Source organism: Pristiophorus japonicus, chromosome 7 (assembly GCF_044704955.1).
Source record: "Pristiophorus japonicus isolate sPriJap1 chromosome 7, sPriJap1.hap1, whole genome shotgun sequence".
Lineage (NCBI taxonomy): Eukaryota > Metazoa > Chordata > Chondrichthyes > Pristiophoridae > Pristiophorus > Pristiophorus japonicus.
In genome coordinates this window covers 9,270,328-9,295,032 of record NC_091983.1, presented here as the reverse complement: position 1 = coordinate 9,295,032, position 24,705 = coordinate 9,270,328, and the positions used below count along the sequence as shown (strand labels likewise).

Here is a 24,705-nt window from a genome sequence, read left to right as displayed (position 1 = left end):
TGTTAAAGTATTTCTAAATCGTTGCAGAACCTAAAAGCTGTAGTTTAATTCGAATGTTGATTTTTCTAGGGTAATATAAAGGATTGTTTTCTTTATAAACTGGCTAGGGTAGACTGATGAATGGTACTTAAAGGGTTGACGGTGGCTAGGCAATGGCAGACATTTAAAGATCACATGGATGAACTTCAACAATTGTACATCCCTGTCTGGCGTAAAAAATAAAACGGGGAAGGTGGCTCAACTGTGGCTAACAAGGGAAATTAGGGATAGTGTTAAATCCAAGGAAAAAGCATATAAATTGGCCAGAAAAAGCAGCAAACCTGAGGATTGGGAGAAATTTAGAATTCAGCAGAGGAGGACAAAGGGTTTAATTAGGAGGTGGGAAATAGAGTACGAGAATAAGCTTGCAGGGAACATAAAAACTAACTGCAAAAGCTTCTATAGATATGTGAAGAGAAAAAAATTAGTGAAGCCAAAAGTAGGTCCCTTGCAGTCAGAATCAGGTGAATTTATAATGGGGAACAAAGAAATGGCAGACCAGTTGAACAAATACTTGGGTTTTGTCTTCACTAAAAAAGACACAAATAACTTTTCGGAAATTCTAGGGGACCGAGGGTCTAGCGAGGAGGAGGAACTGAAGGAAATCCTCATTAGTCAGGAAACTGTGTTAGGGAAATTGATGGGATTGAAGGCTGATAAATCCCCAGGGCCTGATAGTCTGCATCCCAGAGTACTTAAGGAAGTGGCCCTAGAAATAGTGGATGCATTAGTGATCATTTTCCAACATTCTCTCGACTCCTATGGACTGGAGGGGAGCGAATGTAACCCCACATTTTAAAAAAGGAGGGAGAGAGAAAACAGGGAATTATAGACCGGTTAGCCTGACATCGGTGGTGGGGAACATATTGGAATCAATTATTAAAGATGTAATAGCAGCGCATTTGGAAAGCAGTGACAGGATCGGTCCAAGTCAGCATGGATTTATGAAAGGGAAATCACGCTTGACAAATCTTCTCGAATTTTTAAAGGATGTAACGAGTAGAGTAGACAAGGGAGAACTAGGTAATGTGGTTTATGTGGACTTTCAAAAGGCTTTTGACAAGGTCCCACACAAGAGATTAGTGTGCAAAATTAAATCACATTTTATTGGGGTAATATATCAACGTGGATAGAGAACTGGTTGGCAGACAGGAAGCAAAGAGTAGGAATAAACGTGTCCTTTTCAGAATGACAGGCAGTGACTAGTGGGGTACCGCAAGGTTCAGTGCTGGGACCCCAGCTATTTACAATATACACTAATGATTTAGACGAAGGAATTGAATGTAATATCTCCAAGTATGCAGATGACACTAAGCTGGGTAGCAGTGTGAGTTGTGAGCAGGATGCTAAGAGGTTGCAGGGTGACTTGGACAGGTTAGGTAAGTGGGCAAATGCATGGCAGATGCAGTATAATGTAGATAAATGTGAGGTTATCCACTTTGAGGGCAAAAACAGGAAGGCAGAATATTATCTGAATGGTGACAGATTAGGAAAAGGGGTGGTGCAACGAGACCTGGGTGTCATGGTACATCAGTCATTGAAAGGTGGCATGCAGGTACAGCAGGCGGTGAAGAAGGCAAATGGCATGTTGGCCTTCATAGCGAGAGGATTTGAATATAGGAGCAGGGAGGTCTTACTGTAATTGACCACACCTTGAATATTGTGTGCAGTTTTGGTCTCCTAATCTGAGGAAGGACATTCTTGCTATTGAGGAAGATTCACCAGACTGATTCCCGGGATGGCAGGACTGACATATGAAGAAAGATTGGATCGACTCAGCTTATGTTCACTGGGATTTAGAAGAACGAGAGGAGATCTCATAGAAACATATAAAATTCTGACGGGATTGAACAGGTTAGATGCAGGAAGAATGTTGCCGATGTTGAGGAAGTCCAGAACCATGGGGTCACAGTCTAAGGATAAGGGGTATGCCATTTAGGACCGAGATGAGGAGAAACTTCTTCACTCAGAGAATTGTGAACCTGTGGAATTCTCCACCACAGAAAGTTGTTGAGGCCAGTTCGTTAGATATATTCAAAAGGGAGTTAGATGTGGCCCTTACGGCTAAAGGGATCAAGGGGTATGGAGAGAAAGCAGGAATGGGGTACTGAAGTTGCATGATCAGCCATGATCATATTGAATTGTGGTGCAGACTCGAAGGACCGAATGGCCTACTCCTGCAACTATTTTCTATGTTTCTAAAGCCATGGTTTGCGTCTGAAGTTTCTTTAGAAAAAAGAGCCCATTAAGTGCAATATAAAATTAAACTTTGTGGAGACAAAAGGCATTTCCCCAAATTAAAGTGTCAAATCACTTTGCGCCTATTTGCTCCTACATAGTACAGGTTGAACCTCCCTTATCTGGAACCCTCGGGACCTGGCCTGGATAAGGGATTTTTCCAGCTGAGGGGTGGTCACGTTAAATTGGATAGTACAGCTACTGAGCAAGGGGACATTGGGGCGGGCCGGCTGGCTTGGGGTTTGGAGCGCGGCAGAGAGATCGTGGGGGTGGGGGGGATCGTGGGGTCAGGCCAGCAATTGCGGGAGTTGGCAGCGAGGAAGGAATTCAATTTATTCATGTCGGATTTGTGTCACCCGGTGGCCGGTAATGGTTCTGGACGAGGGATGGTTCCGGATAAGGGACTTCTGGATAAGGGAGGTTCAACCTGTACCTAATGTTTTTTTCCATCATGTATAAAGTGTGCAAGCTTTAGCCGACATCGTGCACTGATCAATGGTGTTTCTATACCTACCATGCAGCTGAATAGTATTTAGTTAATGTAATGAATTTGCTTCGTAGGTTCTTTGCTTAAGAATTCATAGCAATACATTGCTATTAAGAACTAGTTGGTTTATTAGCAAAGGTTTAACAACCACACTACACATTACTAGTTCATCCACTAGGTTCACAACCACCTGCCTCATCGTGGATCCCCTGAAGCCAACTGGCTGGGGTTTTATTGAGTTTTGTGAACATCACGTGACTGGCTTAGCCACTCACAATTCAACAGCTCTACAGTATACTCACAGGTGCATACATTACAGTAAGCTATTGCAGAATGCATGTGGGACAGCAGGGTAGAAGCTTATGTTGTGAAATTCCCGGGCAATAGTGGCTTCTCAGGTGCAAACCCTTCAGTTTGATGATGTAATACTGGAGCTGCTAATACAGTAAATGTGCGGTCGGACAGCTGTCTGACATGAAACAGATTGGCATCCCTTTAAAAATGGCTGGTGCAGGAGGCCGGGGATCGGGATTCGCGGTGGCTGCAGCGAGGCGGCCTCAGGGAGCAATCCTTGTGGGGTGGGAAGAGCAGGAGTGCTTCTTCCTGGTACCCACCGCCACCACCATCATCATCCCACACCCCTAGGGGTCGGCCATCCGAATTCCCTGAAATCCGCCCGCCCACAATGGTGATTCACCCCTGGTGTCCAGGATCATAACACCGCATCCCGCCCAACCGCCTTCCCACCCACACCACTGCGGACAGGGATCGGACCCCCCTCCCCCTTTAAGCCTGAAACACTCCACCCCCCACCACCTTGGGTCCAGCACTTACCTGTTGCTGCAGCCTCTTCCCCAGCATTGCCCCGCACAATTGGAAGTCATCCTGTCAATCAGCTGAGTTACTCCACAGCATGCCAGGAATCCCGAGCTTCCAGGTTTCCTGCCGTCTCCCGGGACCCCCGCCCCGTGCGGTTGGATTCCGGGAAACTCCAGCCCACAGAGTTTAAAAAGAAACAGAAATAGGAGGCTTTTGATAAATATCAGGCTTATAATTCAGCAGAGAACCAAGCTGAATACAGAAAGTACAGAGGAGATCTAAGAAATGAAATAAGAGGGGCAAAGAAAGTCTATGACAAAAGATTAGCGGGTATCATAAAAGAAACCCCAAATTCCTCTATAAACATGTAAATAGTAAAAGGATAGTCAAAGGAAGGGTGGAGTTGATTAGGAACCATAAAGGAGATCTCCTTGTGGAGGCAAAGGCTGACATACAAAATTAGTACTTTGCACCGGTCTTCACTAAAGAAACATAGAAACATAGAAAATAGGTGCAGGTGTAGGCCATTCGGCCCTTCGAGCCTGCACCACCATTCAATAAGATCATGGCTGATCATTCCCTCAGTACCCCTTTCCTGCTTTCTCTCTATACCCCTTGATCCCTTTAGTCATAAGGGCCATTTCTAACTCCCTCTTGAATATATCCAATGAACTGGCATCAACAACTCTCTGCGGTAAGGAATTCCACAGGTTAACAACTCTCTGAGGGCTGGAGTTTCTCCTCATCTCAGTCCTAAATGGCTTACCCCTTATCCTATGACTGTGTCTCCTGGTTCTGGACTTCCACAACATCGGGAACATTCTTCCTGCATCTAACCTATCCAGTCCCGTCACAATTTTATATGTTTCGATGAGATCCCCTCTCATCATTCTAAACTCCAGTGAATAAAGGCCCAGTTGATCCAGTCTCTCCTCATATGTCAGTACAGCCAGCCCAAGAATCAGTTTGGTGAATCTTCGCTGCACTCCCCCAATAGCAAGAACGTCTTTCCTCAAATTAGGAGACCAAAACTGAACACAATATTCCAGGTGAGGCCTCACCAAGGCCCTGTATAACTGCAATAAGACCTCCCTGCTCCTATACTCAAAACCCTTAGCTATGAGGGTCAACATATCATTTGCCTTCTTCACCGCCTGCTATAACTGCCAACTTTCAATGACTGATGTACCATGACACCCAGGTCTCGTTGCACCTCCCCTTTTCCTAATCTGCTGCCATTCAGATAATATTCTGTCTTTGCGATTTTGCCCCACAGTGGATAACCTCAGATTTATCCACATTATACTGCATCTGCCATGCATTTGCCCACTCACCTAACCTGTCCAAGTCACCCTGCACCCTCTTAGCGTTCTCCTCACAGCTCACACAGCCACCCAGTTTAGTGTCATCTGCAAACTTGGAGATATTACACTCAATTCCTTCATCTAAATCGTTAATGTATATTGTAAAGAGCTGGGGTCCCAGCACTGAGCCCTGCGGCATTCCACTAGTCACTGCCTGCCATTCTGAAAAGGACCCGTTTATCCCGACTCTCTGCTTCCTGTCTGCCAGCTAGTTCTCTATCCACGTCAGTACATTACCCCCAATACCATGTGCTTTGATTGTGCACACCAATCTCTTGTGTGGGACCAAATACACCACATCCAATGGTTCTCCCTTGCCCACTCTACTAGTTACGTCCTCAAAAAATTCCAGAAGATTTGTCAAGCATGATTTCCCTTTCATAAATCCATGTTGACTTGGACCGATCCTGTCACTGCTTTCCAAATGCGCTGTTATTTCATCTTTAATAATTGATTCCAACATTTTCCCCACTACAGATATCAGGCTAACCAGTCTTTAATTACCTGTTTTCTCTCTCCCTCCTTTTTTAAAAAGTGGTGTTACATTAGCTACCCTCCAGTCATAGGAACTGATCCAGAGTCGATAGACTGTTGGAAAATGATCACCAATGCATCCACTATTTCTAGGGCCACTTCCTTAAGTACTCTGGGATGCAGACTATCAGGCCCCAGGGATTTATCGGCCTTCAATCCCATCAATTTCCCGAACACAATTTCCCGCCTAATAAGGATATCCTTCAGTTCCTCCTTCTCACTAGACCCTCGGTCCTGTTGTACTTCCAGAAGGTTATTTGTGTCTTCCTTCGTAAAGACAGAACCAAAGTATTTTTTCAACTGGTCTGCCATTTCTTTGTTCCTCATTATAAATTCACCTGAATCTGACTGCAAGGGACCTACGTTTGTCTTCACTAATCTTTTTCTCTTCACATATCTGTAGAAGCTTTTGCAGTCAGTTTTTATGTTCTTGGCAAGCCTCTTCTCATACTCTATTTTCCCCCTCCTAATTAAACCCTTTGTCATCCTCTGCTGAATTCTAAATTTCTCCCAGTCCTCAGGTTTGCTGCTTTTTCTGGCCAATTTATATGCCTCTTCCTTGGATTTAATACTATCCTTAATTTCACTTATTAGCCACGGTTGAGCCACCTTCCCCATTTTATTTTTATTCCAGACAGGGATGTACAATTGTTGAAGTTCATCCATGTGATCTTTAAATGTTTGCCATTGCCTATCCAATGTCAACCCTTTAAGTATCATTTGCCAGTCTATTCTAGCCAATTCACATCTCATACCATCAAAGTTACCTTTCCTTAAGTTCAGGACCCTAGTCTCTGAATTAACTGTGTCACTCTCCATCTTAATAAAGAATTCTACCATTTTATGGTCACTCTTCCCCAAGGGACCTCGCACAACAAGATTGCTAATTAGTCCCTTCTCATTACACATCACCCAGTCTAGGATGGTCAGCCCTCGAGTTGGTTCCTTGACATATTGGTCGAGAAAACCATCCCGAATACACTCCAGGAAATCCTCCTCTACCGTATTGCTACCAATTTGATTAGCCCAATCTATATGTAGATTAAAGTCGCCCATGATAACTGCTGTACCTTTATTGCACGCATCCCTAATTTCTTGTTTGATGCTGTCCCCAACCTCACTACTATTGTTTGGTGGTTTGTACACAACTCCCACTTGCGTTTTCTGCCCTTTGGTATTCCGCAGCTCCACATCATCCAAGTGAATGTCCTTCCTTAGAAGAGGATGCTGCCAATGCAGCACTAAAGGAGGAGGTAGTAGAGAAATTGGATAGGACAAAAATAGATAAAGAGGAGGTATGTAAAAGGTTGGCAGCCCTCAAAGTAGAAAGGTCACACAGTTGGATGGGGTGCAGCCTCATCATCATCATCATAGGCAGTCCCTTGGAATCGAGGAAGACATGCTTCCACTCCTGAAATGATTTCTTTGGTGGCTAAACAGTCCAATACGACAGCCACAGACTCTGTCACAGATGAGACAAATAGTCGTTGAGGGAAGGGGTGGGTGGGACTGATTTGCCGCAAGCTCTTTCTGTTGCCTGCGCTTGATTTCTGCACACTCTCGGCGTTGAGACTCAAAGTGCCCAGCGCCCTCCCGGGTGCACTTTCTCCACTTAGGGCGATCTTTGGCCAGGGACTCCCAGGTGTCAGTGGGGATGTCGCACTTTATCAGGGAAGCTTTGAGGGTGTCCTTGTAACGTTTTCGCTGCCCACCTTTGGCTCGTTTGCCGTGAAGGAGCTCCGCACAGAGCACTTGCTTTGGGAGTCTCGTGTCTGGCATGCGAACTGTGTGGCCTGCCCAGCGGAGCTGATCGAGTGTGTTAAGTGCTTCAATGCTGGGGATGTTGGCCTAGACAAGGACGCTGATGTTGGTGTGTCTGTCCTCCCAGGGGATTTGTAGGATCTTGCGGAGACATCGTTGGTGGTATTTCTCCAGCAACTTGAGGTGTCTACTGTACATGGTCCATGTCTCTGAGCCATACAGGAGGGCAGGTATTACTACAGCCCTGTAGACCATGAGCTTGGTGGTAGATTTGAGGGCCTGATCTTCGAACACTCTTTATCTCAGGCGGCCGAAGGCAGCCTAGGTTGCTGAGGGGAGCAACGGTGAAAATTACAGAGGCACTGGCCTCAATTTTCCAATTTTCATTGGTTATGGGAGTGTGCCAGAGGATTGGAGGATTAAAAAATGTTACAGCCTGTTCAAAAAAGGAGAGTGTGATAAACCCAGCTACTGCAGGCCAGTCAGTCTAACGTGGGGAACCCTTTAGAGACAATGCGCTCAATTTTCCCCAATGCCGTTTTTTGGCGTATTTACACCTGTTTTCTTTGGCCCCGATTACTCCAAAAAAATAATTAGCAAGTTACCCCGTTCTATTTTTTGAAATTGGCGCTGCACATCCTGTTCTTCAGCTTCGGGGGTTGGAGCCTAATGTATGCGCTGAATAAACGATGCCTCCCCTTCTGCACATGTGCGGGGAAAAAAATTAAGTTTTTGACGTGATTGCTATGGGTGCACATGCCCAGAACAGCTTCCAGTCTGCATTCGGCCATTTTTAAAGAGCCAATTGTGTGTGAGAACTTTAATTCTCATTGGAAAAATCGGAGTTGCAATACAAGATGCAAAGCGGCTCAAGGACCAAGAATTTTCTAAATGTTCAGTACTGCACGAGCTAGCCATGCTTTGGTTCATGGGGATGTCTCCGTCAGCTACGCTTCAGTTGTATCATTCAGCATAGTCCTTCAAATCAGGTTGCTGCCTGCACTGTGTGAGCCTACTCATGTATCAGGATTGTCGGGAGAAGTAGCAACACTCTCACGAGAAATGGGAACACAGTCTGGGAACATGAGGAAGTGAATGTCTCAGGCAGCTGATGCGCTGTCAGTGAACATGAGGGAGGGAATGTTGCAGGTAGTTGAGACACTGTCAGGGCACGAGGGAGGAAATGATGCAGGTAGATGACATACTATTGGTCAACGTGAGGGAGCGAATGTCACAGGTAGCTGAGAGACTGTTGGCGAACATGAGGGAGGGAATGTTGAAGGTAGTTGAGACACTGTCAGGGCACATGAGGGAGGGAATGTCGGAGTTAGCTGCTGCAATAAGGGAACATGTCCAGATCCCGCACCCATTGACAGAATCAACTGCCACTCCCACTTCAATCCCCAGACCAGCTTCTGAAGAGGCCCAAGCCGGGCCTTCCACATTATCGCCTGCTATCCACCATCAAAAGTGCGCATTACCTGAGATGTTCGAAAGAATAAGCTTGGTACCAAGCCAAGAAACACTGTGCCACCGCCTGCGGGCAGGGGTGAAGTCACCAAGCCATCCTGCATGAAATGCATCCCAGGGTATTAAAAGAGATGGCGGAATTTATAGCAGATGCATTCGTTATAATGTACCAAAATTCTCTGGACTCTGGGGAGGTACCATCGGATTGGAAAGCAGCTAATGTAACGCCTCTGTTTAAAAAAGGGGCAGACAAAAGGCAGGTAACTATAGGCCGGTTAGTTTAACATCTGTAGTGGGGAAAACGCTTGAAGCCATCATTAAGGAAGAAATAGCGGGACATCTAGATAGGAATAGTGCAATCAAGCAGACGCAACATGAATTCATGAAGGGGAAATCATGTTTAACTAATTTACTGGAATTCTTTGAGGATATAACGAGTATGGTGGATAGAGGTGTACCGATGGATGTGGTGTATTTAGATTTCCAAAAGGCATTTGATAAGGTGCCACACAAAAGGTTACTGCAGAAGATAAAGGTACGTGGAGTTAGAGGAAATGTATTAGCATAGATAGAGAATTGGCTGGCTAACAGAAAGCAGAGAGTCGGGATAAATGGGTCCTTTTCAGGTTGGCAATCGGTGGTTAGTGGTGTGCCACAGGGATCGGTGCTGGGACCACAACTGTTCACAATATACATAGATGACCTGGAAGAGGGGACAGAGTAACAAAATTTGCAGATGATAAAAGATTAGTGGGAAAGCGGGTTGTGTAGAGGACACAGAGAGGCTGCAAAGAGATTTAGATAGGTTAAGCGAATGGGCTAAGGTTTGGCAGATGGAATACAATGTCGGAAAATGTGAGGTCATCCACCTTGGGAAAAAAAAACAGTAAAAGGGAGTATTATTTGAATGGGGAGAAATTACAACATGCTGCGGTGCAGAGGGACCTGGGGGTCCTTGTGCATGAATCCCAAAAAGTTAGTTTGCAGGTGCAGCAGGTAATCAGGAAGGCGAATGGAATGTTGGCCTTCATTGCGAGAGGGATGGAGTACAAAAGCAGGGAGGTCCTTCTGCAATTGTACAGGGTATTGGTGAGGCCGCACCTGGAGTACTGCATGCAGTTTTTGGTCACCTTACTTAAGGAAGGATATACTAGCTTTGGAGGCGTACAGAGATGATTCACTCGGCTGATTCCGGAGATGAGGGGGTTACCTTATGATGATAGATTGAGTAGACTGGGTCTTTACTCGTTGGAGTTCAGAAGGATGAGGAGTGATCTTATAGAAACATTTAAAATAATGAAAGGGATAGACAAGATAGAGGCAGAGAGGTTGTTTCCACTGGTCGGGGAGACTAGAACTAGGGGGCACAGCCTCAAAATGCAGGGGAGCCAATTTAAAACCGAGTTGAGAAGGAATTTCTTCTCCCAGAGAGTTGTGAATCTGTGGAATTCTCTGCTCAAGGAAGCAGTTGAGGCTAGCTCATTGAATGTATTCAAATCACAGATAGATAGATTTTTAACCAATAAGGGAATTAAGGGTTATGGGGAGCGGGCGGGTAAGTGGAGCTGAGTCCACGGCCAGATCAGCCATGATCTTGTTGAATGGCGGAGCAGGCTCGAGGGGCTAGATGGCCCACTCCTGTTCCTAATTCTTATGTTCTTATAAAGCGCAACCTATTCCTGGCTGGTAACTTTCCCGCCTCTATTTTCACCCCGAAAACAGAAAAGCCTAAAGCCCAATGGCTTTATAAACAGAGGCATCGTGTAAAAAAGAAAAGATGTTATGCTAAATCTTTATAAATCACTGGTTAGGCCCCAGCTAGAGTACTGTGTTCAATTCTGGGCCCCACACTTCAGGAAGGATGTCAAGGCCTTCAGGAGGGTGCAGAGATTTTGAAATACTTTCATTTATATAGCGCCTTTCACAACCACCAACCATCCCAAAGCGCTTTACAGCCAATGAAGTACTTTTGGAGTGTAGTCACTGTGTCATGTGGGAAAATTTACTAGAATGGTACCAGGGATGAAGGACGTCAGGTATGTGCAGAAATTTGAGAAGCTGGGGTTGTTGTCCTTAGAGCAGTGAAGGTTAAGGGGAGATTTAAAAGAGGTGTTCAAAATCATGAAAGGTTTTGATAGAGTAAAAAAGGAGAAATGGTTTCTGGTGGCAGAAGTGACCAGAAGGCAGTGGAGTGGGATTAATTGGATAGCTCTTTCAAAGAGCCGGCATAGGCACGATGGACCAAATGGCCTCCTTCTCTACTGTATCATTCTATGATGAGCATAGAGGGAGTAGGGGTGAGTGAAATTGGAGGTCTCTACAAGGGCCAATGTAATTATGTTCTTGTTGTGTATTATCCCTTTACGTACTCACTGAGAAACAGACTAAATTCAACCACTAAAGATCTGTCAGAAATGTACAAAGCTGACACGAAGGATACTGTGTTTAAAATCGTTGTCGTGAACTGGAGGTGAAGTGTCTCCTCAGACTGGCATTAGATGCTTAGAAAGGCTAATGTTTTGGTTCCCCGATGAGATGATGTAGCATTCTGCACTATGACAACAATTATCTGTTGTTTTCAAGTTAAGACTTCAACTTTATTTATGTAACCTTAAGAGAATTTGTTATAGAAAGACTTAGAATGGTGGAAGTTGTAGGAGTTAACATAAACAATTTGCTACATCGTAAAGGAGGTAACACTGTGAAGTGAGCAAGTTTCTGGTTTGGGTCTCATGCGAAAGAGATAAGACACGAATTTCAAAGGAAGAGACCCTGGGAAAAAATAAACAACAACAACATAGTGCCATTAATGTAGTAAAATGTCCCAAGGTGCTTCACAGGAGTATTTTGCGCTAAAGATTTGACACCAAGCTGCATAAATAGAAATTAGCGCAGGTAACCAAAAGCTTGGTCAAACAGGTAGGTTTTAGGAGCATCTTGACTGGGGAAAGAGAGATAGAGAGGTGGAGAGGTTTAGGCAGGGAGTTCCAGAGCTTAGGGCCTAGGCAACAGAAGGCACGGCCACCGATGGTTGAGCGATTATAAACAGCGATGCTCAGGAGGGCAGAATTAGAGGGACACATACATCTCTGGGGGGAGGGGCGAGGTTATGGAGGGATTTGAAAATAAGGATGAGAATTTTGAAATCGAGGCATTGCTTAACCGGAAGCTAATGTTGGTCAGCGAGCACAGGGGTGATGGGTGAGCGGGATTTGGTGCGAGTTAGGACATGGGCAGCCGAGCTTTGGATCACTTTTAGTTTCCGTAGGGAAGAATGTGGGAGGCCAGGAGTGTGTTGGAATGTCGTCTCGAGGTAACAAAGGCATGGATTGAGGGCTTCAGCAGCGGATGAGCTGTGGCAGGGCGGAGATGGGACATGTTACGGAGGTGGAAATAGGAGGTCTGAGTTATGCTGCGGATATGTGGTCGAAAGCTCATTTCAGGGTCAATACTCTTTTATATGGAACATCACTTGAAAGAATCACAGAAGTAAGAATGTACTCAGGGTGTGGCACTTTAGGGCTGGATCTCGGTTCTGCTCAATGCGGGGCGGCAATGATGATGGGGCGGTAAAGTTTGCGCCTGGGAAATTTATTCGGCTTAGCCCTGAGTTTGGGGCGGAGCACTATGGGAGGCAGTACACACCTCTTTGAGGGCGCTAGGCCGGCTGAGAAAGTGAAAACTCCAAATTTAACAGCTGGCCTTGGAGCGCTCTAAGAGAAGCCTCCGGGGGAAAAAAACAATCAAAAACATTCCCAATAAATAAGTCACACCACCATAACATAAATCGCAAAAAAAAAAACAATCACACTTACCTGAGGTCGACATTACTTACCTCACTGGGACTGCTATAGCTCACACCGCCTGCGTTCAGGCAGCCCCAGAAGGGCGCGCTACGGACTGGGCACCAGACAAAAATCGAGCCGGTGTCGCAACCAAGGGCATTGCACACCGGCTCGCCTCTTCCGGGCGGTAATACTCCGCGCTCCGTCGTAACCAGTGCTGAATGTCCCAGCAGGGCGCTGGCAGCTGGCCTCCCGCCCGCAAGTGCTTACCACCGCCATTGCCGCCCCTCTGGGGCGCTAACTGGAGACCGAAAATCCAGCCCTTAATGTCTACCAAGAGTGCCACAGTAACTAAGCCGGTTGAATCTTGAAGGACTCTGATGCCAGATGAGGCCTATAGCATGTGGTAAGGGAGTAGCCTCCTTGACCTCACCCTCAAACATAACTGTCCAAATATGCCTGCCCATAATAGCATTGGTAAGAGTGACCTCGGTCTGATCTCCACAGTATAGATGTCCATCATCATGTACCACTACAATTAACCAAGCTTATGTTGCCAGCACCTCCCTCCCGTGTGACCCTCATCAACGAGAAGGATTACAGCAACAATGTCATGGGAACACATCAGCTCCAAGTTGCTCTCCAAGTCACATGCTACTCTCAGCTGGACATATATCACTATTTCTTCATCTTCACTGAGTCAGTATCCTAGAGTTCCCTACCTAACACCATTATGGGAGCATCATCACCATGAGGATTGCATCGGTTCATGGAGAAGGACCACCACCATCTTCTCAGGTCAACTAGGGATTGGTAATAAATGTGGCCTTGCCACATTGCACATTATTTGAGAACAAATAAAAAGCCTTCCCTGTTTCTAACTCACTGTGCCAACCAGATAATTTGAGACAAACCACAACACTGAGATTTATCATGGTGAGCTTTTGTAATAAATCATATATAACAGATAGCATAAGTGGTATGATTAAAGGCCAGGCACAACGGTAAACCCATTCGGGATCGGTTGTTATCACTGTGAGTACCTGCAGTGTTGTTCATAAATAATCACGCAAGGCGGAAGCAACAAAAGAAATATGAACATGAGTGACAAAATCAGCAGCCTATTTGACTGCGGGAGGGATTACAGTGGACCCTGATCATGTCCTCAACACAGGAGACCATTGCCACTTCATGGTATGCAAGCCAGAAATTCTTGCTTGTGAGGGGATGTTAAAAGGTACAACTTGGAACGCTTTCAAAACATACTTAAGGACATAATGAACGTGTTGCATGAATGCTATCGTTAATACTGTGACTAGGTCTTCTTTATATGATAGGGATGTCTTGCTGCACTCCACTCCTGGGCTGAAGTCTCATTAGGGAGGAATGCAGAGTCAGCTTATAGTCTTCTCTGCAACCTGCTCTTCAATCTCGCGAGGCTGCATGGAGCTTCACAAAATTATCCCTTCACCAATTTCCAGATTTCAAATCCTAAACTCTGGGGTACAACATTTCTTTTGAATGAAATCAATGTTACTGTTAAATACACAGCCAAAGAGGACAGTCCAACGACAATTAAAGAAGCAATGGTATTAACCACGGACTTCCCCTCACAGGCCGTGGACAGATGTGCTGTGATTGGTCAGCCCGCCCAGCTCATGCTGGCCAAGAGCAGCAACTTCTTTTCAATCACATTGTTTAAACACCCCATTTTACCTCCCATTTGCTGCTGTCAGAACTAGTAAGGTCTCATAACACGAGATTGAAGGCTTTCGCGTATAAAGTATTGAGCTCAACTTGGAACCCCACAACACAGACCAAGCGGGGGTGTTCCTGGTTGGATTCTTGGGCTTGTTGAGCTGGCTAATTAAAGCGGGGGTCTAAGTGCAGCATCTACATAATGGCTTTCGCCTTATCCTGCCTTGAAGATGTGACGTTATGAAACTAAATGAAGATGTGACTCTATGAAGATGAAACGAAATATTCATTCATCGCTGACAAGGCCAGCATTTATTGTCCATCCCTAATTGCCCTCGAGAAGGAGGGGGCTTGCTGGGCCATTTCGGAGGGCAGGTAAAAGTCAGCCACATTGCTGTGGGTCTGGAGTTACATGTAGGTCAGAGCGGGTAAGGACAGCAGATTTCCTTCCCTAAAGGACATTAGTGAACCAAATGGGGTTTTACAACAATTTCATGGTCACCATTTTATATCAGATTTATTTAATTAACTGAATTTTAAATTCCCCAGCTGCCATGGTGGGATTTGAACTCATGTCTCTGGATCTTTAGTCCAGGCCTCTGGATTACTAGTCCAGTAACATAACTATGCTAGCGTACCAAGTTTTCACTTTTTTTCCATTGCAATAATATATACATGGGGCAGAACAGTTCAGACATAAACTTAAAAGTAACTCTGCTCTGCACATAAATCACATGGAACTTACCTTCTGTGTCACTTAGCTCATCATTTGTACTGGGGCCTTACTCAATATTACACACAAGATCTGCTAAAAGCAGAAATAGTTATTGCCATCAACAAAGTCTATAATCGTGACTAAAACATCTTAACGTGCAATTCCGCTGTTTACAACTGTTTTTTCCAGCTTGTAAAACGGGAGGAAATGATGATGCGTGACCCTAAAAATGAACACTCACCAGTCTGGCTCAGCTGAGATGTGCTTCTACTCCTCCTCGTTAATCCGACAATGGCCACCATTTTGGCACCCAGACTCGATCTTCGTTTCTTGCCCCCTGTTCCTACTGTTCCCACAGCAGTATCCGACTGACTGCCATCGTTATTTTCCAGACTATACATCTCCTCACTTACACTTGTGCTCTTCATGATATTTCTCCCTGATGTCCCCATTTGTCTGCTGTGCATCTTAGAGGTAAATGCACTTTTTTTCCACAACCAATTCATCGTGGGAAAACATGAAAAGAGAAGAAAACAGATTGAAAAATAAATTGGTACACTTTGCCTTAAATCGTAATTCTGCTGAATGAAGAAAAACAATGAAGCTTTTATACTGTAAATTTCAGTGGACCTCGACTCTGTATGGGTCAGTTTGCCTCGATCCAACACCTTTTATTAGCATTGAGAATGATGCACTGGAGAGTTTTAACTCAAACGGTGAGTTTTCACTCAATTTATAAACTGGTAATAATACTGGATGACACATTTCAAGACGCTCTTCAAATGAAAGGGGTACTGCCCAGTATGGTACACAGCCAGACAGCTGAGTAAAGTCCCAGGTTCCATCCCAAGTCTGTGGTGAGTTAGTTGGTCTCAGCTGGTTGGTAGTGTCGCTTGGGTTAGGGAGGGGAAAACTGTGACAGGATTCCTATTCCAGATCACTATTAATAACCCCCAACAGGAGATGTGGACGATGGGTGAGAATTGGGCATGGTTGTCCTCATGTTGAATACTCTGCCAACACTCTGCCAAGGCATGAAGACTGGCACCAGCGGGCATATGGGAACCCCAGCATGAAGCAGCTCCTTCAGGAGAGTAAGTGGAGACATTTTTTTTTTTAATACACATTTTATAGGTAGCACATTCAGACAAAAGACCCACAACTCATCAGCATCCTGAATGCAATGTTGCCCATGGGATTCTTCATTTATTCTATAGTTCCAATTGCTGCTGTGACTGTACAGAAGCTTGGTGATGAGGAAAGCTGAGTCCAATTGGCAAGTGCTGAGCGATCATTTTTCCAAAAAGATTGTTTTAATTTCTTTACTTGAATCATTTTTTTTGCTCATCTTGATATCAATAATATAGATTATTCTCCACACACACACACTGCATTGCAACCAGTATTAAGGACCACTTGGCTGGATAGTTCGCTTGACATCGAGCACTGTCCTCGTGACATCTGACAGCTAGACAACTGCCTAATACTAATGTGTCTCATTACTTACACAGTATGGCCCGGATAGATCATGAAAAAAAGGTGAGGGAATAAGCTTAGTCCAACCTGTGACTGTGGCATCCAATTGGAAATGGGGGTCAATGATGTAATTTCTTAAATTGATGTAATGGAAAATCTTACATCATTTTACCATAAAAGTCAGCCCTGTCCAGACAGGGTAATGGGCAGAGAATAAGATACGCAATAGAGTTGGTGTAACTCTTGTATATCCGCTTGCAACGCAGCTATGATCTTTTTATAAAAACATTCTCTGAGACTGTCTTAACCAACTGCTAGGTTATTACTTATCCCTGTGGAGGACTAGGATATCCAGCTGAGTATCTTTTATAATAAGTGCTACAGAGCAATAATAAAATCATAGAATGATACAGCACAGAAGGAGGCTGTTCGGCCCGTCATGCCTGTGCCTGCTCTTTGACAGAGCTATCCAATTAGTCCCACTTCCCCGCTCTTTCCCCACAGCTCAGCACATTTTTCCAATTCCCTTTTGAAAGTTATTATTGAATCTGCTTCCATCACCCTCTCAGACAGTGCATTTCAGACAATAACAGGCTGCATTATTTTTTTTCCTGATGTCGCATCTGGTTCTTTGGCCAATTACCATAAATCTGTGTCCTCTGGTTATTGACCCTTCTTCCACTGGAAACATTTTCTCCCTATTCTCCCAGCATCGAAACACTGACCACATTCAACCAGCTCCGTTGGGCGGGCCACATTGTTTGCATGCCTGACACAAGACTCCTAAAGCGAGCGCTATACTCGGAACTCCTACACGGCAAGTGAGCCACAGGTAGGCAGAAGAAACGTTTCAAGGACACCCTCAAAGCCTCCTTGATAAAATGCAACATCCCCACCGACACCTGGGAGTCCCTGGCCAAAGACTGCCCTAAGTGGAGGAAGTGCATCCGGGAGGGTGCTGAGCACCTCGAGTCTTGTCGCCGAGAGCATGCAGAAACCAAGCACAGGCAGCGGAAAGAGCGTGCGGCAAACCAGTCCCACCCACCCCTTTGTCCCACCCACTCTTTCCTTCAACGATTGTCTGTCCTACCTGTGACAGAGACTGTAATTCCCATATTGGACTGTTCAGTCACTTAAGAACTCACTTTTAGAGTGGAAGCAAATCTTCCTCGATTTCGAGGGACTGCCTCTGGTGATGATTGACTCTATCAAAATCGTTGAACATCTATTAAATCTTCCTTGAACTTTCTGTGCTCTAAGGAGAACAATCCCAGCTTCTGCAATCTCTCCACATAACTGTAGTTCTTCATCCCTGGTACCATTCGAGTAAATAGGGTCTTAAAATATATCAGCTCTTTGTTGAGCTGGCATAATGTTATTTATTAGAAGATGGCAGTCTGTGGTGATCCAATCAAAGTTACTATACAGTTACAGATTGACAAAACACTGAGACCAAAGCACCAGTGATGAATCAAAGCAGAATGTCTCCTTCAATTTAATGCTGGAAACCTCCAGAGCACTGCAATGCAGAATTGCTTTTTATTCCACTATTTTACATACTAGAAAGAAAGACATGCATTTATATAGTGCCTTTCGTGACCTCAGGATGTCCCAAAGCACTTTACAGTCAATGAAGTACTTTTTAAAGTGTCATCACTGTTGCAATGTAGGAAATGCAGCAGCCAATGTGTGCACAGCAAGCTCCCACAAATAGCAATGTGATAATGATCAGATAATCTGGGTTTTTTTAAAAAGTGAGGTTGATTGAGGGGTAAATATTGGCCAGGACACCGGGGATAACACTCCTGCTCTTCTTCAATAATGCTATGGGATCTTTTACGTCCACCTGAGGGGGCAGACGTCTCATCCGAAAGACGACACCTCCGACAATGCAGTGATCCCTCAGCACTGCACTGGAGTGTCAGCCTAGATTTATTGCTCAAGTCTCTGGACTTGAACCCACAACTTTCTGACTTAGAGGTGAGAATGCGACCAATTGACATACATACGTACACATATGTATACTAATATAAATGTATAAATTATTCCACTGTCGCATATTAAAACACATTTAAAAAAGAATTGCTCACAATAAATGTGGAGATAATGGCCCAGAATTTAAGATTTTTCCCCTTACCTTTTAGCTCTCAACACTTTTGCGAGGGCAATGGGGCATGCGGGACCAACAGTCTATCTCCTTAAATAATGAGGTTTAGGAATGAGAATGAAACAGAGGAACAACTGAGAAGGAAATAGAATCAGATTAGGTACATACACAATGAGAAAAGAAAATTTGGATTAAGAGAGAGAGAAAAAATATATAAAAAGGAAAACTAAGAAAACTATTTTAAATTTTAAAAACCTGTACGAACAATTTTCTACCTGCAGGAGTGAGACTCCAGAGTTTCAGCTCATCGCTTTCTGAGCCTGTGAGGTTCAGTGGCATTGCAGGAAATAAATCTCCTCTTTAAAAGGGTCCTTACGCCATTAAATATCAGCCCTAACTTTCTGCAGTGCGTTAAATTTGTTTTAACAGTGCAAAAGCAGCAATTTCTTGAAACTCACAGGGAGGTTGAGGGCGAGCTCCCAATTCCGTGAGACTAACGGCCCAAATCATCCAGCGATTTGTGGCAATTCGCAACTCACTACGTATCTCTTCCTTGCCACAAATTTTACATACTTATAATGGCATGCACATTAAACTTGCCATTGTTTTTCGGGCAATTAGTCGTAACATTGATCTATCATGACAAGCTCACTTGAGAAATCTTCTGTCAATCAAATAAAAAATGATCTCGCCCATCAAATTTTTCATTACATTACAAATGACATCACTCACACAAGTTCTCCTTGATATTCTGCGTTCTCTCTGGAATTGCCACAGCCAACATTCCATGTCTGAGGTAGAGAGTGTAATTCTAGGTTCGGCAAGCTGCCTCGTTTTCTCATAAAAACATTTTTTTTTTTAGTAATAGAACGGTTATCAACGCATTTCCCGCAGAGCTGGGAGCAGGAGCAGCAACGTGGTGAGAGGGAGCGGCACTCGGAGAGGAGCAGTCAGTAAAGGAATGAGTGAAACCTGGGGACCTTGCTGTGGGTAAATAGTGAAAGATTGTTTCCCCTGGTGGATGAATGGGGACCTAGGGAATGGAAACTAAGGACTGACCAAGGGAGAAGGAGGAAGGCTCTCGAAATGAGGGCTATTAGACCGTGGGAACCTTCACCACATGTGGCTACTGACGTAGAGACGAAGGCTGTGAAATTCGGCTCCTGAGGCCGTTTAAAAAAAGAAATGGCGTCTACTTCACTTCCGCCCACTTCTGGTGTGCCCCGCAGTGTTCGCCACCTTGGTGAGGGTGATAACGCGGGCAGTACGTGTGTGAGCGGGCAGTATGCAAAGTAAGGAGATTGTGACATCACGCTGACTTGATGCATGACCTACCACTTTCGACCCCGCCGTTCCATTCAATGCCTTCTTCTAAACACGCACAGCTGAACGTGCCCCCTCTCCCACCCAGGGCGAGAAGTCGTTTGCGCAAACAACGCAATTTCTCCCCCTCCCCATATCTCTACACATGGAGACAGTTCCGGCTGTGTTGCCATAACTACCCCAGATAGGAGTTTTGATGTCAGGGTGTCACGAGATGACGACCTGACAGAGGAAGGCAGGATCATTAGGCATGTTGCATCCCTGTAATTGGATGTTGGTTGTTTTCAGGTGTTACTCAATGATTGGGTTAACTTGCTCCCACAAGCTGGGAAGAAGTATAACAAGGGCTCTCTCAAACACTTTGGTTTTAGAGGCATTTGACAAGAAGCTTGGGAACATCCTCCAGACAAGCCAAGGAGGGATTTGGGTTGGTAGAGGATCCACACGCGTCACACCGGGCGGACAAGCAAGCCTAGAGGCCAGGTCCGACGGGGGTTGACCTGTGGAGATCGCATGTTCCACCCAGGGCCCAACGGGTAATATAAGCCTTGATTATGTCTTGTTTGACTACTGCTCAGATGCTGTAATGTATCAAGACTCACTTTCACCGAATAAAATATAATTACCGTCACCAATATGGGTCAAGTTAAATCTTTCGGAACTTAGGAGTGAAAGAGTTAATTGGCACGGACCAAGAAACTCAACGGTACGACCACGCCCAGCACGTCATGATGGTGAATGCCCACTATCCTGGCAGCAGTCATGATGCCTTCATCCTGCACCAGTCCGCTGTGTCAGCAATCTTCCCGCCACCACGTCAAACCCGAGGCTGGCTGCTCGGCGACAAGGGTTATCCGCTCTACACCTGGCAGATTATTCCCCCTCCGCAACCCCACCACTCGTGGCCAGCACTCATATAATGACAGCCATGCTGCCATGAGCAACGTCATCGAGCAGACCATCGGGGTACTGAAGCAACAGTTCCGCTGCCTTGACCGCTCGGGAGGAGCCCTCCAGTACACGCTGGAGGGGGTCTGCCATTTCGAGATGGTCTGCTGCATCCTCCACAACTTGGCCATCATGAGGACATAGCCCTTGCCACCACAGATTCTGCGACCACATCAGGAGGAGGAGGAGGAAGAGGAAAAGAAGAGGAGGAAAAGGAAGAGGAGGAAGCCTGTAAATCCCCTTTCCGGACGATCTGTCCGTGAGCACATCACCAGACTCTGGTTCCCCTGAATGAAACGCCAGATCCCCGTTGATCAACACTTCCCCACCTTACCACCCCTCTGTCACGTAACGTCACAGCGTCCTGTTGCCACGATCCACAATGCTGAACTGAAAGCCGCCACAAAACATTCCAAACTATATTTATAAACCATTCAATCCCATATAACAAAGTCAACTAATCACCCTTGTGCATTCCCTCAGTGCTGGTCCACAGTGTGCCTTTGCCTGTCCCAGGGCTCCTACGCAGTGCTCTCCCAGTGGCTGCAGCATGGCTGGCGGAAGGCTGCTAACTTTCAGTGAGGAGACTGCAGATGGCCTTGGAGCACAACCTCGAGCAGCTCGGGGCCTAGAAGGCCCGGCTGTAGACTGCACCAACAGGGCTTGAGTGGGAGCAGTCTGCACTGGCTGGCTGACAGGCAATGGCAAAGGGCACTGGTGGAGTGGCAGAAGTATGGATGCTGTCACGCTGAGAAAGGACAGCAGGTGTGTGCTCCACGGAACCTCTGTCACTTCCCCTGGGCGGTGCGTGAGCAATCCGAGTAATCTGTTGGAGGACAGATTGCTGGACTGCTGAGACACCCTGCAAGTGCCTTCCCACTCTGGTAAACACAGCCATGATGGCACCAATCTGAGCTTGTCAGTCAGCAAGCTGAACCTGCATGAGAGCAGGCGGAGCTTCCACTGCAGCACTCAGACATTGGGTCGCTTCCGCTTGTGCTGCAATGGAAGCTGCGACATCATCTATCAGACCCTGCATCATGGTTGGGTCCACAAGTGCCCTAATGGAGTTGCCCTTCACGTCCATCCAGGAAATCACGGGCTCCAAGCTCTGTGGAAAAGCCCTGCACAAGAATGGAGTTGGACTCCTCCATGCTCGTCGACAGTGACAACATGCTCTCTGGCAGTTCTGCCAATGCACCAAGCATTTGTGTGTGCATGTCCATCATCCTTCTTCAGAAGGCCGCCACATCGAAGTCCTCATCTGCAGCAGAATTTATGTGCGGGAGGCAGGTACCTGCGCTACCCTTTCCCCCTGCCCTGGCTGCAGGTCACTCGTGCCCGGTGAACCATCACGTGCAGACCCTGCCTCTATACTACCCTCTAATGTACACGCAGTGCTGTCGGAGCTGGTGCCTGCGAGTGTCAGATCGAGTGACAGTGTCTCTTCTTCCTCACTCTTCTCTTGCTCTTCCTGAACTGGCTGGGAAGCTTGGAGATCTTGGGTATCTGAAAGGAGAAAGGCACAAGGGTACGGTTGTGGTGAGCGGAGGTGGGGGGTGGGGGAGCAAGATGTGCATGTTTACATCATCAGCAGCTTGTAAATCAGAAGAGATTGTGGGATGGGGGAAGTGGGATGTGAGAAGGAAGATTATGTATGAGCATACCGTCGTCATCAAAGCTTTCAGCCTCGTCCCTCGCCACAGCCTCAGTGACGGCCCCTCCAATAATGTCTAGCACCGTCTCCTCCAGCTGGGTCAGGAGATGCAGGCGCGCCCGTCCCGTGCCGGTGCTGTTGCCTGTTGTGTGCCACCGTGGTCTACAAGAGAAAGGGAAGTGTGTCAGTGAGTGTGGTGCAACGTGTTTGGGTGATGTGCCTGTCATGGTTTCAATACTGACATTGTGTGCAAGGTGAGAGATGTGGGTGTGAGACTTGCAGCAGTGGTAAGTATGTGAGGGTGAAGTGAAGCTATCAATGTGAGGTATGAGTCATGATTGCTCGAGATTGTTGATAGGTGAGTGATGGGGGTGTAGTGCATTGAGCAGTGTGCGAGGTTAGTGGTGCAGTTGGTGGGATGTGGCATTTGAAGATGCCACTCCTGACCTTGACCACTCGTGTGAGGTCATTAAACTTCTTTCGGCACTGGATTCAGTGCCTCAGGGCAAGACTGCTGGCAGTGACCACTTCAGCAATCTGCTCCCACTGCCTTCTGACTGAGTCTGGAGGACTTCCTGGTCCCCTGAGGGTAGAGGATCTGTCTCCACCGTTCGACACCCTGCACTAAGACCTCCAGTGCTGCGTCTCAGAACCTCGGTGCCCTTTCTCTGCCCTGTTGAGCCATAACTGCCTTTATTAAGCTATTATTAAAGGATTTGGTAACAGGGCACCGAAAAAAGGTGAATAGGATTAGGCAGCGTCAACACAGATTTATGAAAGGGAAATCTGTTAAGAGTTTTTTGAGGTTGTAACTAGCAGACTAGATAGGGTGGGGGGGGGAGCGGACAGTGGATGTGGTGTATTTGGATTTTCAGAAGGCATTCAACAAGATGCTACACAAGAGGTTACTGAACAAAATTAGGGCTCATGGTGTTGGGGGTAATATACTAGTATGGACTGAGGATTGGTTAATGGATGAAAACAAAGAATAGGATTAAACGGGTCATTTTCGGATTGGCAGATTGTAACTAGTGGGGTGCCGCAAGGATCAGTGCTTGGGCCCCACTATTCACAATCTATATCAATGATTTGGATGAGGGGACCAAATGTAATATATCCAAGTTTGCTGATGATAGAAAGCTAGGTGGGAATGTAAGTTGTGAGGAAGATGCAAAGACACTTCATGGGGATATAGACCGGCTCAGTGAGTGGACAAGAACATGGCAAATGGAATATAATGTGGAGAAATGTGAAGTTATCCACTTTGGTAGGAAAAGTAGCAAAGCAGAGTATTTTTTAAATGGTGAGAGATTGGGAAATGTTGGTGTTTAGAGGGACCTGGGTGACCTTGTACACGAATCACTGAAAGTTAACATACAGATACAGCAAGCAATTAAGAAAGCAAATGGTATGTTGGCCTTTATTACAAGAGGATGAGAGTACAAGAGTAAAGACGTCTTACTGCAATTATATAGGGCCCTGGTGAGACCTCACCTGGAGTACTGTGTACAGTTTTGGTCTCTTTACCGAAGGAAGGATATACTTGCCATAGAGGGAGTGCAACGAAGGTTCACCAGACTGATTCCTGGGATGGGGGGATTATCCTTTGAGAAGAGATTGAGTAGACTAGGCCTATATTCTCAAGAGTTTTGAAGAATGAGAGGTGATCTCATTGAAACATACAGAATTCTTAGAGCTTGACAGGGTAGATGCAGGGAGGATGTTTCCTCTCCCCCACCCCCTCCCTACCCTCGGGCTCTCCTCCTCCTCTCCCCAACCCTAAGTCTCCCCTCTTTTCCCACCTCAGTCTTCCCTCTTCCCCCCCTCACCTCTGTCTCCCCTCTTGCCCTGCCCCCAGTCTCCCCTCTTGCTCCCCCTCAGTCTCCCCTCTTGCCTCCCCCCCACCCCACAGTCTTCCCTCTTGCCCCGCCCCGTCTCCCCTCTTCCCTACCCCCCCCCCCCCAGTTTCTCCTCTTCTTTCCTCCCCCTCAGTCTCCCCTCTCCCCCGCCGCCCCCTTTCTACACATGGAAAAGGTGGCCTATAAATGCATTAGGCCAGTGAGGAAGACCCAAGAATCATGAGAAATTGATCCTCGGGCCTCATCGAAATAATCACGACAAGGCGCCGGTGCCTCTGTAGGCAGATCTCTTAATGGCTGGGGTCATAGCTCGCTCAAAGGAAGATGGTTGTGGTGGTTGGAGGTCAATTATCCCAGCCCCAGGACATCGCTGCAGGAGTTCCTCAGGGCAGTGTCCTTGGCCCAACCATCTCCAGCTGTTTCAT

At 46.1% G+C, this 24,705-nt stretch overlaps 1 protein-coding gene across 29 annotated transcripts in view; it reads right to left on the bottom strand.

The window, feature by feature from the left end:
- The window catches only part of rims1a (regulating synaptic membrane exocytosis 1a), a 908,397-nt gene that overhangs the window by 88,544 nt on the left and 795,148 nt on the right, over positions 1-24,705 (bottom strand). For all 29 annotated transcript variants that reach the window (XM_070884742.1, XM_070884748.1, XM_070884749.1 and 26 more), the window contains one exon: positions 15,152-15,393. In XM_070884742.1, coding sequence (XP_070740843.1) covers positions 15,152-15,393 — 242 coding nt within the window. The remainder of the gene's footprint in view (positions 1-15,151; positions 15,394-24,705) is intronic.